The sequence below is a fragment of the Amyelois transitella genome, chromosome 18 (genome assembly GCF_032362555.1).
Source record: "Amyelois transitella isolate CPQ chromosome 18, ilAmyTran1.1, whole genome shotgun sequence".
NCBI lineage: Eukaryota > Metazoa > Arthropoda > Insecta > Lepidoptera > Pyralidae > Amyelois > Amyelois transitella.
Window position 1 is genome coordinate 5,954,735 of NC_083521.1, and position 17,379 is coordinate 5,972,113.

Genomic DNA, 17,379 nt, shown 5'->3' on the forward strand with positions numbered 1-17,379 from the left:
GGTCTTACCTATTATCGTAACTCCCGTCTGACCATTGAATTACATAGTAAAAAAATAAGCAGTAAGGTGAACCATGCAGTAACAAAATAATGATCTATGAGAGAGACTGGTGTCTGTACTAGGAAAACCTTTATGACAGCCTCTCCTACTCTGAACCACGTGTACACATGTAGGTAAACACTTATACTAGTTTAGGTGCACACATACTGTGGAGAAAAACAAAAAAAAGGAGAAAGACTAACAACAACCCAGATCTCATTGATCGAATTGATTTTTAGTTAGTATTTTTCTTTGCAGAGAGCTAAAGTCTGAAAAGGACAAGGTCCCCGTCGTTTGTGTCCTCGACACGACTACCGTCACGATAACAAATATTAAAGTAAGTGTTTTGTGTAAGTACTTACATTTATCTCTCTTTATAGTTTAAGAGGGTATGCAAAATATCATAGAGATCGGTTCGGTTTTTATTGACGTTATACTGACAAATAATTATACTTTCATATCTACAATATATACTTAATATATATACTCGTACGTTAAGGAATTTTAATTAAGTAGATTTATTATTTTATTATTATTTATTATTCGTATAGTTTAGAAATTTGACAAATTGAAAAGAAAGTTGACAAATTGTAATAATCACATTTTGTCAACTTTCTTCAATAAAACTATTTTATTCATATGGACTACAGAATATAATATTGTTGACTTAGTGGTCCTATCGCCAGGAGAAAAATGTATCTCATAACAAAAGTCTCAAACTTATTCTGCATGATTGCCCCGTAAGTAAGTATAGGTATATATTTATTAAGGAATCTATTTATCCTTAAAGCACGCGATTTCTTCATCTACATGTTTACTTACCTATATATCCGGCTGAACCTGGCCTTTTAGTTTTTCGAGACTGCTGGCTCTTGTCTTCTCCGTAAGGTAATACGTGATATATTATATTATGTATGTAGTTATATATAGATATAGCAATTTTCAGATATTTGCGCCGCTGATCGTCAAATATAATACACAGTTGATTTTTTTAGTTGTGATGTCCTGGTTCTTATCATACAAGATTATGTTATTCTTTACCAATATAAAACAGCTTTCTCCTACTTTATATAGATTATATACTTACATATTTTTTTGTTATAAAGGTCAACGTATCTGGAGCAGGCGACAGTCGGGAGCGAGTGCGTCGGTACTATGCGGACTATACTTTCGACAGCGCATGTTCTACCGGACACCCCGCCTTCGCCTCTCAAGAAAAAGTATGGGATTTATTTAATTAAAAGTAGGCCAAAACAAAGTTACCTATGTTTCATCCTCACTTTGTTTTCAGTATCATCTGAGTGTCACTCAAAGTGGGAATTTTCAGTAAAAGTATTAGAATATGTGATTCCTGAAGGTTTTATCTGTCTGTGTGCTCAATAATCAAACATCTGTGCCAAATATTCAAAGGGATTATTGCGAGCTTTACTAGTCAAGCAAGTAAACTCGAATTTGTTTGTGATTTTTAGCGTCAACTAGCAGTATCGCGATGGTACCAATGAAGCGAAAGAAGAATGCATCCCCCCTGCGAAAAAGAGGCATTATTTTATGTAATAATAAGCTGTTTGTTATTTTATAAATACTTAATTCCCAGGTGTTCGAAACCCTGGGTCGGGAGGTGATGAAGAGCGTGACCTCTGGGTGTTCCGCCTGCGTGCTGGCTTACGGTCAGAGTGCCACTGGCAAGACTCACACCATGATGGGCACGGAAGCAGACCCTGGGCTCATACCTCGGCTGTGTGCCGCCCTGGCTGAAATACGGCCCTTTGAACTTTCTGTTAGGTAGGTATTGAATGCTGTATTGGAAATGCCGTGGAGTGTGGTTCACGTCACTTTAAAATATGTCTTCCTATGGATGATGTAAAAGGCGTTAAAGGTAATAGGCACATTCATCTGGTGCAGCTATTATTATTATTCAATGTAAGTAAGGTTCTTCTGCGGTTGCTGAGATGGGAGTCGTTTCGTTTAAATACTGACTTATCCACATAATCAAATTGTCAAAGGGCTCACCAAAGGGTCCTCTCGAGAGAGTTGAGGGTGAAACCGGGACTAACGCCAGGAGGAATTAACAAGGCCGTATTGGATATGCATTACAAGGCTGATGATATAATTGAAAGGTGTGTCGGGCAGAAAAAATGTCCTGGGGTTTAGCCATTAAATCCTAGCTATGGGCTGCCTGTATTGTATCTTAGGTGAGTATACTTGAAATTGTAGCACGGCAAAAACTCACCCAATTTAAAAAGAAATCGTAAGTTACGCTAAACAAATTGATTCCTGAATAAGAATCGATTAATCTTAACATAAAATTGAAAACTACTTAGAACAAAACGACACTTAGTTCCGTGTGAAGAAGCTATAGCACCGTAAAATGCACGCGATGTCAAAACACAATATTAGTCCAGACGGGTTTCACGGGTTTTTGTGTTTCATAATATTATTTACACCACAAGCAATTTTGAACCAAAAAGTTTGAAAAAAGAAATTGTACTTTTTTAAACACTAGCTGTTATCCGCGACTTTGTCCGCCACGACACGAAAAAGCTGGTACCCTGTATTGCCCCCTTAAAGGAGTGTAGGTCTAATAATTGTATACCAGTCCAAGCCAAACATATCTAAAACTGTATTAAAATCGGAGCAATAGTTTTCACATTATGCGACTACAAACAAACAGACAGGTAGAAATTTAAAAAATCGAACTTTTGGTGTTCATTGGTCAAAATAGTTTTCCCGTATCTGTACCTAACTAGATTTTCAAGTGACCCCAATTTTATGTTGCAACTTGCTGAATATTACTATTAACATACATTTAATTAGTGCTTTACTGGTGAGTCCGGTAACAGAAACCGAGGCTAACGACCGGTGATAAAAATATTTTTAAACTTCCTATCCCTTTTCGGTCAGTACCTACCTACCCGTATTTTCTTCCGAGGAAGTTAGTAAAAAATAGGAAAACTTTTATGAGAATCGGAGAAAGTTTAACGATAGGTTCCACTCTTGCTGTTCATGTTTATTTTGCTGGGTTGTTTTCGATTAACTTGGCATGGTAATAAAGACCATCACTGTGACCCCAAGGCCGTAGTGACACGCAACCCCAACACCCTTCAGCTATCATGAGTTATCTGAAACAAATATCTCTGAGGCGTGGAATACCCTGGCTGGAAATGTGTTTATAACGATTGCTTGATCACTACAGTTACTAAATACGTTAATTCAATAAGAATCACATCGCAATCAAATTTTTTTTGTTCATACACCACATTATTATTATTACGCGTATTTTTGTGTAAAACTACAAATAAAACATCTGCTAAGTATTTTAATTTAAAAATTTGTATTAACTTGTGTAGCTATTTAAAAAGTTTTACGTAGATAAACTAAACTTATTGAAGGCTAAGGTTAAATTAAAAAGCATTTACAGTAGTGAATTTTATGTGTATGTTGTGTGTGTTATATGTACCTATCTTTTATTGACGAGCCAAACATTTAAATTTTTTTAAATAGGAGATATTCTACTCTTTCTTTTAAACACCAGTTAAATTATGAGTAAATTTAATATAATCAACTCTTAAAGTTAACAATAAGGAATTTTCATCCCATTCGTTTTCGATCGTAATTTTAGTGATGAATGACTGTCCAAAATCTATAAGTCTCAACTATTTACTGAAGTTATTTTGATATTTGGCTGGAGTATTATGTAGATGTAGATTTATTATTGCTTTGGTTTTCCTATTTTGAATCAAGCAAGTTGCATGAACAATATGAACTTTCCGCATACCCTGCACTTTTTCCTCGTCGTACGAGTTTTGCCCTTGAGAAAATTCGTTTCAAGTAAGTAGTTTTATTTACTTTTTCGCGGAAGAATGATCGCAATCTTACTCAATTGTGTGCGAACTGGTCTGAATTCTGAACCGTCATCTGACCGGTTTATAATTTCACTTGCGGCTTTCGCAGACCAGATGTTGAAGAAACAATCATCAAATATTGCAATTCGTCAATCTGCTCCGTTTATAAGCATTTATGTAAGCATATTTTTCTAGGCTAACCGACTGGTTGGTTTTTACAACACATGCTTAGTGATGTCAAATGTTGTATATAGACAAGAAATTTTTGATCCTTAAGGAACCGTCAACAGTAGATTAAAATGACCCTCTGTGCAGTTCTTAAACCAAAACTCTGTCTAATAAGTGAAAGGTAATCTATCTGTTCTCAGACAATATAAGTATGTAAATTTCGTCCTCTGATAAGGCACCCTATTTTTTATATTATAAGTATAAATTTTAAAATTAGCTCGGTAAGTATAAAACGAGAGTGTCAAATGTAATTGAACCTAAATAGGTTTAGATTCGATTAGGTAAAGAAACTACTTATATTTACTAATATTTTCAATCGAATTAAAGCAATTAAAAAGTGCCTATGAGTTTGAGCATCAACACTCATGTAGCCTAAACCTAAACGATAAATATCCACTATGTATGCACTTCTTGTACTTTAGTTTTAATTTAGTTTTATTTGTAGTTTTAATTTTAGCCTTAACTTAATATATCTTTAAATTGTCCTTTAAATTAAAAAAATTAAATAAAATCTGTCTATGATCAAAGTGAAAAAAAAGAAAGGCTACAATGTTTATTTAAAAATTATTACAAAAATCAAAGTAAAATTGAAGAATTTGAAATACAATTTCGCTTTGTGTGCATATAATTCCGTCTGTCACTCCGGGTGTCCTCGTGCCTCGGGGGTGTCGTCGTTAGTACGGCTTCACACTCCCTCATGTGAGTTCGTCCCCTAAGCCTTTGCCACTTCGCCGCCTGATATGCTGGTGGAAAATATTTGAAGTAAGTAAGAATGCAATTAAAGTGATTTATATGCAAAATGCTAGTGATTTATCATAATTATTCGTCAATTTTAATGATTATTTTCCGCACATGCTTTGCCCTATTGAAATAAAAATTATCTAATATACTTATCATTGCATCAAAAAATTTACTTCATTATAAATTTCAAACAAAATATTAAACTTTCTAGTACCTACCACACTGAGTGTTTGATAGATAGATAAGAGCTGAATTTCTGTGGGAATTAAAAAAATATATCTCAGTTCATCTCTACTTCTAATTAAGTTATCAATGAGTTCCTACTTAGATAGGTATAACGTTTTAAAATGAAATTGGACTTTGACCTTACTATTAATTTATTTGTTAAAGTTACTTACCTATCTATAATATATTAAAGTGAGATCCATGACCATATTATGCGATAACTAGTATCTATCGCTAAAATAAACATCTCTAATATTATGAAATACCAAATATACCATTTAGTTGTTGCTATACCCGCTCATCCTGTTTAGCAATATATTTACATAAATAAATACATGTTCATTAATTTGTTCCTATGTGAATTAATTGAGGAACAGGATTTGTAAAACCCATTCTTTTTATTAATCTTCAAATTCTTGAATTTTAAACAACACCTGCTCTGAGATGAAACTTTATGGCGTTTATCACGTGTATTTATCACATGTCATGATTTATCACGAATGCGGTGCCGCGGATTTTTCGGTTGATATAATTTCCTATATAGGCAAAGATTTTTTCTTTGATGTTTACAGCTCTGAAATTATAAATTTTTAAGACGGTTATGGAAACAAACTTTTACAATTTGCAGAGCAGACGTTAGCACATCTAATGTCTGCTCTGTAAATTATAAAAGTCCATCAAGGGAAAGGCTAATAAAATTGGGATTAATATTTTAGGCGATGGGCTGGCAACCTGTCACCATCTGAACTGAACCTCATTTCATTCAGCCATAAATCTGAACGCGGCCTTACGTGATAATATGTTGAGTTCACTAGTGCCGTTTCAGGGTAAACCTTAATGGCTTTTATGCACCAAATCAACGAAATGAAACAAACTGCCAATTGAACTTTCTTCGCTACTCCGAATTGAATATTACGAGCAATTTCAACATATTGCTGGCGTAAGGTGAATGAAATGCCTATGTTTTGTTGCTGTTATTAGTAATCATAAATGAATTCATATAATTCCGCAATAAATAATTAAAATAAAAGTGTTCTTTTTTAAGGCATCTCGCTATATCTGTCTACAGGTAATTTTATACCACAATTAATTTCACCGTCCTGTGGTTTCCAGCACTACTAAAAAAGAAGAATATAACTATCCCCCATCTCTTTCTTATTGTAAAAGGCGATTAAGGGAAAACCCTATAAATATGGGATTCTTCTTTTAGGCCACGGGCTATCAACCTGTCACTATATGAATCTCAATTCTATCATTAAGCCATAGCAGAAAGTGGCCTATCAGTCTTTTCAAGACTGTTGGCTCTATCTACCCCGCAAGGATTATAGACTAGATTATATGTATGTATGTAAAATGTATTTCAAAGCTATCCAGATAAACAGTCTTCAAGTCATGTGGCTATTGCCTTTGTCTACCCCGTAAAGGATAAAGAACATTAATGATGTATTCGTTTATTTATACTTATGTATTTAAAGTTTTCATAGTCACACGTTGTCAAGGGATATCTCATTGAATTAAAATTTATGTGATAAACATAGTAAACATAGATAAAATAAATGAGATACAATTGTCTGTGGCGCAATGAAGAAAATGTTTTAATTAAGAACCTTACGCATTAACTGATCATATTTGTGACCTCTGAGCTATAATAACGTGATTGTCACATTATCATCTGTTAAATGTTTTTGATGATATTTATATTCTCTTTAAATGAGTGACTTATGACCCAATTATGACCAATATTTGAAAAAAAACAAACGGCATACGTAGTTATTCGATAAGTGATCCGTCATATGTTCACTACCTATAGAACAGATAGCATAGAATGATAGATAGAACGATTTTGTGATTTCAATTGTTTTAAATTTTATTGTTCGGATGGAAACTATTTATCCTTAAAGTTTTTATAACTTTAAATCAACTTCCATTGCCAAAGGCTAAAGATTAATGACTGTTCTCGTAACCATAGGTGAAAGATTAATAAACTTATTGATCAGGTAATATTTATTATTGAAAAATCATCACGTCATGATTATCACGTAATGATTTCCGCAGAACGTGTGCATTATTTGCTTAACTACGATAGACGTAAGCGAATTATATTTAAAAGATATACCAATGATGTTGAAAAAAATTAGTGAACTTGATTCTAATGTCCCATCCTTTTGTCCTACTTAGCTTTTAATCAGTGTTCATAGTTACACACAGTTTTATTGTCTTCTTCATCGTCCAAGCATACGCCCGGTCACATCCACAGCGCTCTGCTGCAGAGCCCGGGGTTCGCACTTATATCCTATTCTAGGTGATTTGACGAGCTTACTTGTTCTTACACAGAGCGACTGCCGTCTCATTTCTGTAACCTTAGAGAAAAGCATAGCCAACCCTAGGATAGGAATAGTTGCACCGGTTATACGGTGCCTTATCCCTTGATTGACTTTTAGGATCTGAGCGCGAAAAGAAGCAGTTTTTCTTTCAGTTCCAGATGAAAAACACACATTTTTATTGTAAGCATTGTTAATTGCCCATCGTTCAATCGGTCTACTAGTTGATGGATCTATAATACATACATAAAATCACGCCTCTTTCCCGGAGGGGTAGGCATCCTTAATCTATAATCATTTTTTAAAACTGTTAAATACTAAATTTAACTATCAACTAACTTTTATCTAATGCTTACAAATATAAACTTTGATTCAAGCTCGATTTACGATATTTCTGGCAATCATTTAAAAGAAGCGTTTGACTTTAATTTGAAAAAGAGGTATTATAAGTTCTGTGTTATAAGTGTAGGTATATATTGCCCACTAAAATGTCGTTCATTAAAATCTTATTATAATAGTGATCGTGACAAAGGGTTATTAAATAAACTACTTTGTCTTCAAGTTCAAGGTCGTTGCTGTCAAGATTGTATGGCTATAGAAATACCTGCATATTGTTTAGACAATATTTAATGGTTATTATTATTTAATTTATATTTTTTTCTCTAAAAATTAATGTGAGTTTTTCGTGCTTTGCACCATGCTGCTCCTACTCGCCTCTAGTGACAAATAATTCTATTTGTCATTAGGAGCGGGTAGGTCGTGCCTTTTCCAGAAAATAATTAATATATTTTTTTATACATTTATATCAACTAATTGGTGCAATACTTATATGTAGGTAGCAAAGCCGCATTACTTATAAGACATGCGCTGTCTTTAAGTAATGCGAATCATCGTCAGAATTTTAAACATTCTGTTCTGGTGGAGCCTCCTTTTGTACTACTAGTTCGGTTAAGGTGCACAAGTACAGCTTCTTAAAAATTATGAAACCCGGAAGCTTTCAGAAGAAAAATTCAAGCGATCATACGCCTATGGCACGGCACGTCAGCTCCGTACGTTGTATGAATAAAGGAGAAGTATGTAGATATCTAAGATTAAAAATACAATAAATTTTCTAAAATACCGCAACGATACCCCTTGAAGGAGCCATTAAAGTTATAAAATTATGGATTGTCCTTGTTCGTGGTTGAAAGTAACATTCAATATTATAAGTGAATCAATATTACTAGATTGAAGAAATTGTTGTTTTCGTTGCTTTTCCATATACCTAAAGCGATATGTTTGTTTGATATTCCCACGAGACCCTATGAGTTCGAATCTTAGCGCAAGTAAATATTGATACTCATTTTAAAGGATTAATTTTGGATTTTATTTTGTGTTTCTACTTCACGACAATGGTTCTGTAAGTATTTCGGTGTTCTAGGCCTACGGCCGCGTGAATAGAAATATCCGGCTGTTCAGGAGGGATTAAATGGAAATCCTCTCTTAGGGTTACCAATTCAATTTAGTATAACAATTACTTTAAGATTTAAAAAAAGGATTAAGTAACAGAGTAAATGCCACGATCGTTTCGAATTCGTAAACGCGGCGGGGCGCGGATGCAGCTTGCAAAAGCGAGAGAACCGTGGTTGCGTCATTATTCCACTAGTTAATATTGGGCCCATCGTTCGATGCCAAGGACAAAATGTGTCCTACGTAATATTTAATTGTAGATGATTGGTGAGATTATGTATTACGCAGATAAGAAACTAGTTTATTTTAAATTAATACTACACGCGGAATATTTTTTATATTCATGTCATACGTGTAAGTTACTCTTTAATTAAACGTCCAAAATATGGGAAGGAATGTCTTTTAGCGAAAAGGTAATTCTAATAGAGATTCAAGTATTGTGTAGTGAATCTTCTCTTGATAAGCTGCATGTATGTTTCAGTTTCCTGGAAATATACAACGAACGCGTGCACGATTTACTAGGCGAAGTGGTCCAGACGTGTCATTCCTTGCCACGCCGCCGGGGCAACGCGAGGAAGGATCTGCGTGTGCGAGAACATCCCGATAGAGGACCATATGTGCAGAGTAAGAACCTTTTGCTATTAAGTTCCCCTAGCGTTTATAGGGAGGCGGCCGCCTGAGACCAAGTCCTGAAGTATGAAATTACACGGAGGTATTCCGGCCAGACTAATTCAAAGAGGCATCTAATTTTGAATTTTGGATCATAGTAAGAAATTCAGTTTCCTAAATTCGTATCCTTCCTCACAATGTTAATTGTGAGAACATCTTATAGTATAGACGAAAACGATTACGCAAAATACTTTTACCCTTTTTGTCAACCATATGTTTAATTGTATTGTAGTGTATTTTTATAATAACTGGTAGTTAATGCTTGTAATTATAAACAGTGGTTTTGTAGTGGTTAATTTGTTGGGTTAAAATTAAGTAAAGTACATTTTTGATTACGAACGTTGTAATCAGTGTCTTCTAAAAGCTATTTAATTTTTTTCCAGTACGAGTACACCCATAAATAATGGTGTTTCTGAAGTAACAGTCTTAGGTCAAAAATTTAAGCTAGTAAGCCTACTGAAAAAAAAACGACAGGACGTTGTACAGGTAGCCAAATGGCTGCTGTGTACTACCCGGTAGCATAAAGCACATTGTGGGGCGGAAACAAGTTCATTTGGTTAGCAAGGCTTTGCCTTTTTGCAGGCGGAAGTTTCGTTGTTCCGCTAAAAGTTTTTGACTAATGTGCTAAATTTAAATTTAACACACTGAATAATTGTTTCCGCTTCAGTATGAAGTATATTCCAGTCTTATCGATCTTGTTTGTTTTATTGCATTCATGCTATTCAGGAAATGCCGTTAGGTTAATTAGTCACTTCTTTACTTCCTGCGACAGACTCAGAAGATTCAAGATATCCGAATTCGCAACTGTATAAGAGAGTAGAGAATATAAGTCACTTTCTGTTACTCGTCTTAGGCTAGATCTAATCAAGGCTGTTGGGGAAGTTTTAAAAAGTGAATTGATAGAGATACCAGTAAGAAAATAATGAGCTGAACGTGGCCTATCAGTCTTTTCAAGACTGTTGGCTCTGTCTACCCCGCAAAGGATATAGACGCGACTATATGTATGCATGTAAATAAACAGATTATATTTCTACTTCTACTGATTATTCGTGCCATTATGAACGGGTACACCATTATTAAATCATATATTGATAATTTAGATCTTCGAAGGGTGTCGGTTCAAGACGTGACTGCGTTGCTGAGTCTCGTCAACGAAGGCACTCGTCGCCGCCGTACTGCTGCCACAAGACGGAACTCCACCTCGTCCAGATCTCATGCGCTACTGGAACTTGCTACTCCTACTGCCACATTACATCTTGCTGATCTTGCTGGCAGGTATTGTCATTTCTCAGCAGCACAAAATATTAAGGCAGTCACAGCCGCCACAATATATAATAGTCTTTTACTACTGTAGATGAGGCACGTAGTTAATTAAAAATGTTTTGTTAACTAAGACACACGTTCCCTTCGTACTGCTGTTATTTGATAAAACTATTTGTGATTTTTAAATTTAATTTTTCGAAAGAAAGACATCAACGCGTTAATATAATAAAAAGGCAAAAAAATTAAATATTTTTTATTTATTCTTAATGGTAGCGATTACAATTTGTAAAGTACAAAAGGCGGACTTAATGCTAATAGTATTATCTAACAGTCTAAAATTGAATTCAGCAGAAAAGCTTGTGTGGGTGATAATTTTGTACCACTTACCTTATTAAAATATTTGATTTTAAATCAAAAGTCGTGGGTATCTTAAATATTAGAAAACTTAAAGATTTCTCTATTTCTGCAGCGAGAAAGCGAGCTGGGAGGGCTGCGGAGGAGGCCGCCAAAAGGAAGGAGCTAACATCAATAAGTCGCTAGTGGCACTCAGCAATGTCATATCGGCTCTGGGTAATGTTTACTGCAATAGTTTACTCAGTGCCGTGTGGTTCTCGGCACGAATAGGAAAAAAAATAGGACTATTCCATCTCTTTCCCATGGACATCGTAAAAGGCGACTAAGGGATAGGCTTTTAAACTTGGAATTCTGCGTTTAGTCGATGGCCTAGCAACCTGTCACTATTTGAATCTCAATTCTGTCATTAAGCCAAACAGCCGAACGTGGCCTCTGTCTACCCCACGAGGGATATAGACGTGACAAAATGTATGTTTAGTTTACTCCTCTGTTCATATAAGGTCTCTGATGGTTTGGGCCGCCGCTCATGGCTCTACCGACCTGCCTGGTTATACGAGTCGAATCATGAGATTAATAGGTATGCTGCTCTCGCATATAGACATGATTTGTAAATTTATATAATATTTATATTTATTTAAATATCAATTTCATCAAAATCGATGCAGTGGTTTAGTATAGTTGTATTGTAAAAGTGTAACAGATAGGTTTTGGATTTTTTTTACTAAGGCAATGGTTTAACGTTTAAAAAATATAGCAATTTTGTTTTATTTCTTTGGTTACTTATAGAAATATTATGTGAATAAAAATTTAATTTTTTTTATTAAAATATTGAGAATTATTATTCTGATTTAATGGTTGACGTACATTGCTAGTAATCTAAGCAATGCACGTAAACGTCATGTTCAAACATTACACTTTCAATAGCGGTTCAATGTCGACGGTTTGCATGGGTGACCCCCTTACCTCAAGCAAATAGTGCGATGTGCTTAGCATCTGTGAGGTCAAGTTTCATTATCACTGGCTAGTTGTTCGCGAGATTAAAAATTCTTTTTTTAAAGTACTTAGGTACTGATTAACAATTTTTTTATAACATCATAAACTAACTAAGTGTTACATACATACATACAAACAATCACGTTTATATTCCTCGCGAGGAAAGACAAAGCCAGCAGTCTTGAAAAGACTAATAGGCCATGTTCAGCTATTTGGCATTTTAGATTCAAATAGTGACAGGTTGCTAGCCCATCACTTAAAAGAAGAATAACGGAAGGTATGTATGTAAATGGTAAAAGATTATTACCACATACATATGTATATATGTGGTAATAATCTTTTACCACTTACATACGCCCAATAGGAGATATGTACCTTCAAGTCTATCTCCCATTGGGGTTATTACCAAAAATATAATATGAAAATAGCAGATTCTCAATTTACTTAGCCAATACAATAAATAAAAAAAATACATGAAACAGTGACCCAACAGACCATTGATATAAGTACTTTTATATGGATGCAACACGCCATCCTTGCAAAGATGTTGTGCATTTGTAATACAATTGTATACAATAATAGTACCGTGTGGTTCCCGGCACTATTACAAAAAAGAATAGGACCACTCCATCTCTTTCCCATGGATGTCGTAAAAGGCGACTAAGGGATAGGCTTATAAACTTAGGATTCCTCTTTTAGGCGATGGGCTAGCAACCTGTCACTATTTGAATCTCGGTTCTATCATTAAGCCAAATAGCTGAACGTGGCCATTCAGTCTTTTCAAGACTGTTGGCTCTGTCTACCCCGCAAGGGATATAGACGTGATCATATGTATGTATGTATGTAATAAGATATCATATAAAGTATTGGAGACAGGATTGAAATACATTTAATTTTTATGCAGGTACTATTGAACTTGACAATGTTTATTCACATTTACATACTTAATTTTTTTTTGTGTTCTAGAAATATTAATGAAGCCTACGAGATGGTCAATAAGACCATCTCGTAGGCTTCATTAATACTTGTGCCTAATAAGCTATTATTTTAGTGAACGCGGGTAATGGGCGCGGAAGGTTCATTCCATACCGTGACTCTGCCCTCACCTGGCTTCTGAAAGACTGCTTCACTGGAGGAGGCAACACATTTATTATTGCAAGTAAGAATGTCTGTTTAAAATTTCATACAATGTGTTTTAAATTTGTATGACATATTCTATGGCATCATCAATAACATATCATATCTGTCGATTGACTTATGGCGAACACCATTTAGTTCACTATTTGAACTAATTTTTTTATGCCTTATAATACCTACAAATACTAAGTAAACGTAATTTGACAGTGAAGTTCTTGGCACCAATAGAACAAAAAGTAGGACCACTCCATTTCTTTGCCATGGATGTCGTAAAGGCGACTAAGAGATATGCTTATAAACTTGGGATTCTTCTTTTAGGCGATGAGCTTGCAACCTGTCACTTTATATGAATCTAAATTCTATCAGTAAGCAAAACAGCTGATCCTATCAGTATTTTCAAGACTGTTGACTCCGTCTATCCCGCAAGGGATAAGATGTGATTATATGTATGTTGGTATGTATAAATATGCATTATAGACGTTAATATCTGTATTATGTTTTTTCATGACAAATTAATAATTATAATTATAATTAATAATTATAATTAATAATTATAATTAATAATTATAATTATTAATTTGTTAATTTGTGTACTCATCCGGTTTAATTTATATAGCTGTTTCACCAAGTGTTGCCTGCTACGGGGAGTCAGCGTCTACGCTCCGCTGGGCGGCGCGTGCGCGGCAGTTGCCTCCACCGAAACTCGTCAGTCCTAGTTCCACAATTATAAGCAAGTCGGTGCTACAAGCTCAGTTCAATCAGCTGCTCGCTGAACTCTCAAAGAACTTCATTCGATATGTATGTAACAATATAATTATGTAAGTTTATTTTTTTTATTTTATTATATAAAATAGTGCCGTGTGGTTCCCGGCACCATTACAAAAAAGAATAGGACCACTCCATCTTTTTCCCACGGATGTCGTAAAAGGCGACTAAGGGAAAGGCTTATAAACTTGGGATTCCTCTTTTAGGCGATGGGCTAGCAACCTGTCACTATTTGAATCTCAATTCTATCACAAAGCCAAACAGCTGAGCGTGGCCTATCAGTCTTTTCAGGACTGGTGGCTCTGTCTACCCCGCTAGGGATATAGACGTGAACATATTTATTTATGTATGTATGTATGTATTATATAAAGAAGTGTTAATATTAGCTTTTTATTCTTACAGGTACCTGAGACTGGTAAGCTTTTTTACGATGATGAGCATTGGAAATTACATATAATACGAGATAACAATCTAACAGTTATAGACAAGGAAACTGCGAAAATAGGTAATATTATGGAATTATTACATCCGAAAGCTGACGTTCAGTCGGAATCTACTGCTTCGTCAGTTGCCAGTGGAAGTTCGGATGTTATAAACACCATGGATAAGAATGCGGAGATAGCAAATGAAATAAGTAAAGAGGTTGACAAATTATTTATACCTGTACTGGAAAGAACAAATAGCGGTAGCGATCTGAAAGTAATTGCACCGCTGAGGAATAAAAGACGTCAGTATAAATCGCAAGAAGTTCTTCCTAATGATGAAAGGCAACCAACTAATCGCAGCTTAAGTTTCACAAGCGCACTTCCAAGTCAAAGTGAAGATCATATTAATACCAAAAGCTCAAATCCGTTTAGACCTGCATCGATACCAATCCTTTATGATAGGCAAAGGGCGGAAATAGTAGCATCTGTTACAGAGAGACTTTATTCCAAGCTTAAAAAGAAAGAAGAAGCTGCAGTTGCAAAAATGGAATCAGTAGTGGATAAAAAAATTATGGAACCTTTAAGTGAATTGAGAATTTGCACGAATGCTCGGCAGCGTCTTATGGAATTAAGTCACAGAGTGGCAAGAAATAGACGACGAATTGGAATACCTGCTCATACACAGACAAGGAAGTTTGTTACTCGTGTAAAAGATCAAGCAATAGATATACAGGCAGATTTGGAGGCATACGTATATCGCAACAGACATTTTTATGCCTTGCAACGGGATGCTGCAACAGAAACAGTATCAATCACACCACGCTGTAAGGAAAAAGCCGTTGGATCAAACTATGGTTGTTTAGATTTAAGTGATAAATCTACAATAACGGATACAAAACAGGCAAAACTTAAAGATTCATTTATAATGACAGATTTACTATTAACACGTGATTGTTCTACCCAAACTCTTATTGTTCCACCACCTAGAAGAAAAAAACGTATGTCGAGTCTATCAAAATACTTAAAAAATATAGAAAAGAAAAATTACTTTGCGGAAGACGCACTGATTCCAGTTATAAATATTAATATTTCTCAGCCATGCGCTACTGATCGTGACTCTCATAGTTCGGACGAAAATACAGAACGGCCTTCTTCAAATATTAACGAAAGACAAAAATCAATGATGACGCCAGACTTGTTGACTAACCACAGTGGTGTTGAGTCAAGTGATGTAATGGTAGATGAAGTAGCATCAAATGATACCGTTGATAAAGATGGATGTACAGAAAATATCAAAATTCGATATGATAAACCTGACATGCCTTCAACTTCTAGGCCAAATGAAGATTTTCCTGATTCTGAAGAATACAGCCTGCCAAGAGTGACCGTATGTTCATCTAGAAAAACTGATCATGAAGAAATAAAAGACATGATATTGGGAAGGAATGATAATAACTATCCTTATAATATAGTGCTTTCTCCACCAAGGGACAGAGATTTATATAAGAGAACGGTAAAATTTAAAGATGAAGAAACTTCCATGTCGGTTGCTTCTCAAACAAGTTGGGACTGGGAAAGGAAGAGCGCCGCAACATGTAAATGTAGTTTAAGTCTTGACAGTATTACTGATTCTGAAAAGGACTTTAAAAATCCTGAAACAGAATCAACTGATGATTCATCGGGATCTAGTAAAATGGAAACAACTTCGTTTATATGGAAAAATATAAAAGGGGAAAATAAAAATCAATGTCATACATCACGACCATATATACCAGTTTATAAATATAATTCCAAATATAAAGCAGCAAAGACAAAATTTTACAAAGAATTCTTGGGTTTAGAGACAAACGAGGATGATATATTACATTCTGCCAACAAAACAAGTTCCAGTGATAGTGTAGAATCGGATGTTTATCGTTACAAATTTCGACAAAGAAGGAAATATTTCGAAGACACATTCAAGTTTGATAAGCCTATAAACGATTTTGAAAAATTAGAACGGGATATATTAGACACCTGCGATGATTTGGAAATTTCTGTAAATCAATATGATAATTACTTATCAAATCTACAAAAGAACTGCAGGAGATCTCGAGAAGAAATACAGACACGAACACCTACGGAATATTTACAACATTTGATGCAATTACGCAGAGAAGTTGTGAAGGCAGATAACGATTCTGACACTTTTCGACAGTAGGAATACGAGTAGTAGACAATTATTTATTTAGAAACAAACAAACCTTATTGTTTTATAATGCACTAATAAAATTAATGAAAATATACACTTACTTTTTTTTACTGTTAGGCAAGTACCTACTAACCCATATTGAAATTCGTTATTGCATGACAGTGCAAGGACATCGAGTTATATGTGGTCTCGAGAAAACTAAATAAGTAATTTTACGTATTGGCTGATTATACAACATTAAAATTGAGGTTCAAGTTGTATTTTCAAAAATGATAGTTTAACGCATTTCCAATTGGTTATTGTTAAATCTAAAATTCATCAAGACCGTTATTAAGCTGTTTCCGCAAATTCGCATTTAGAAATATTCTGGATGTGGGGCCAGCTAGATCGATTTTACTTTTTTGGGATTTTACCCTATAAGTACCTTCATTTCAAATACATATAAATGAAATCGTTCATTTCGTTTTCGAGAACGCGAGTACAAATAATATTGTCAAGATCCTAGTTGAGTAGGGTATCATGTCAGCGTATTTAAAATTTATATTATCAATTCTGTATTACCTTGGTTTTTCTCGTGACAAAATTGAAATAAATATCTTTGAATTCCTTACAACGATTTTTGTTGAAAAGGTGCTCACATGTCACATGCCGATGTATCTGTAAAGAGTGTAGATTTTATTAATGCAACAGTTACATAAAACGTACAAGCTATTATTTTATGATAGACAAACTACAAG

General features: G+C 34.7%; 1 protein-coding gene across 1 annotated transcript; it reads left to right on the forward strand.

The window, feature by feature from the left end:
* Nucleotides 1-297: 297 nt before the first annotated feature.
* Nucleotides 298-16,651, forward strand: LOC106143431 (kinesin-like protein K39). Its single transcript, XM_013345515.2, has 9 exons — nt 298-376; nt 1,146-1,259; nt 1,634-1,821; nt 9,327-9,469; nt 10,615-10,789; nt 11,247-11,347; nt 13,176-13,283; nt 13,878-14,059; nt 14,429-16,651. The coding sequence occupies exons 3-9, from the start codon at nt 1,661-1,663 to the stop codon at nt 16,649-16,651; spliced, it is 3,093 nt and encodes a 1,030-aa protein (XP_013200969.2). The 5' UTR covers nt 298-376; nt 1,146-1,259; nt 1,634-1,660.
* The last annotated feature ends 728 nt before the right edge of the window (nt 16,652-17,379 follow it).

Bases quoted from the DNA above. Each gene is read 5' to 3' on its own strand.
- LOC106143431 (XM_013345515.2), top strand. From the start codon at position 1,661: ATGAAGAGCGTGACCTCTGGGTGTTCCGCCTGCGTGCTGGCTTACGGT. The intron at 1,822-9,326 runs GTAGGTATTGAA...TGTATGTTTCAG, and splicing joins CCCTTTGAACTTTCTGTTAG to TTTCCTGGAAATATACAACG. The intron at 14,060-14,428 runs GTATGTAACAAT...TTATTCTTACAG, and splicing joins CAAAGAACTTCATTCGATAT to GTACCTGAGACTGGTAAGCT.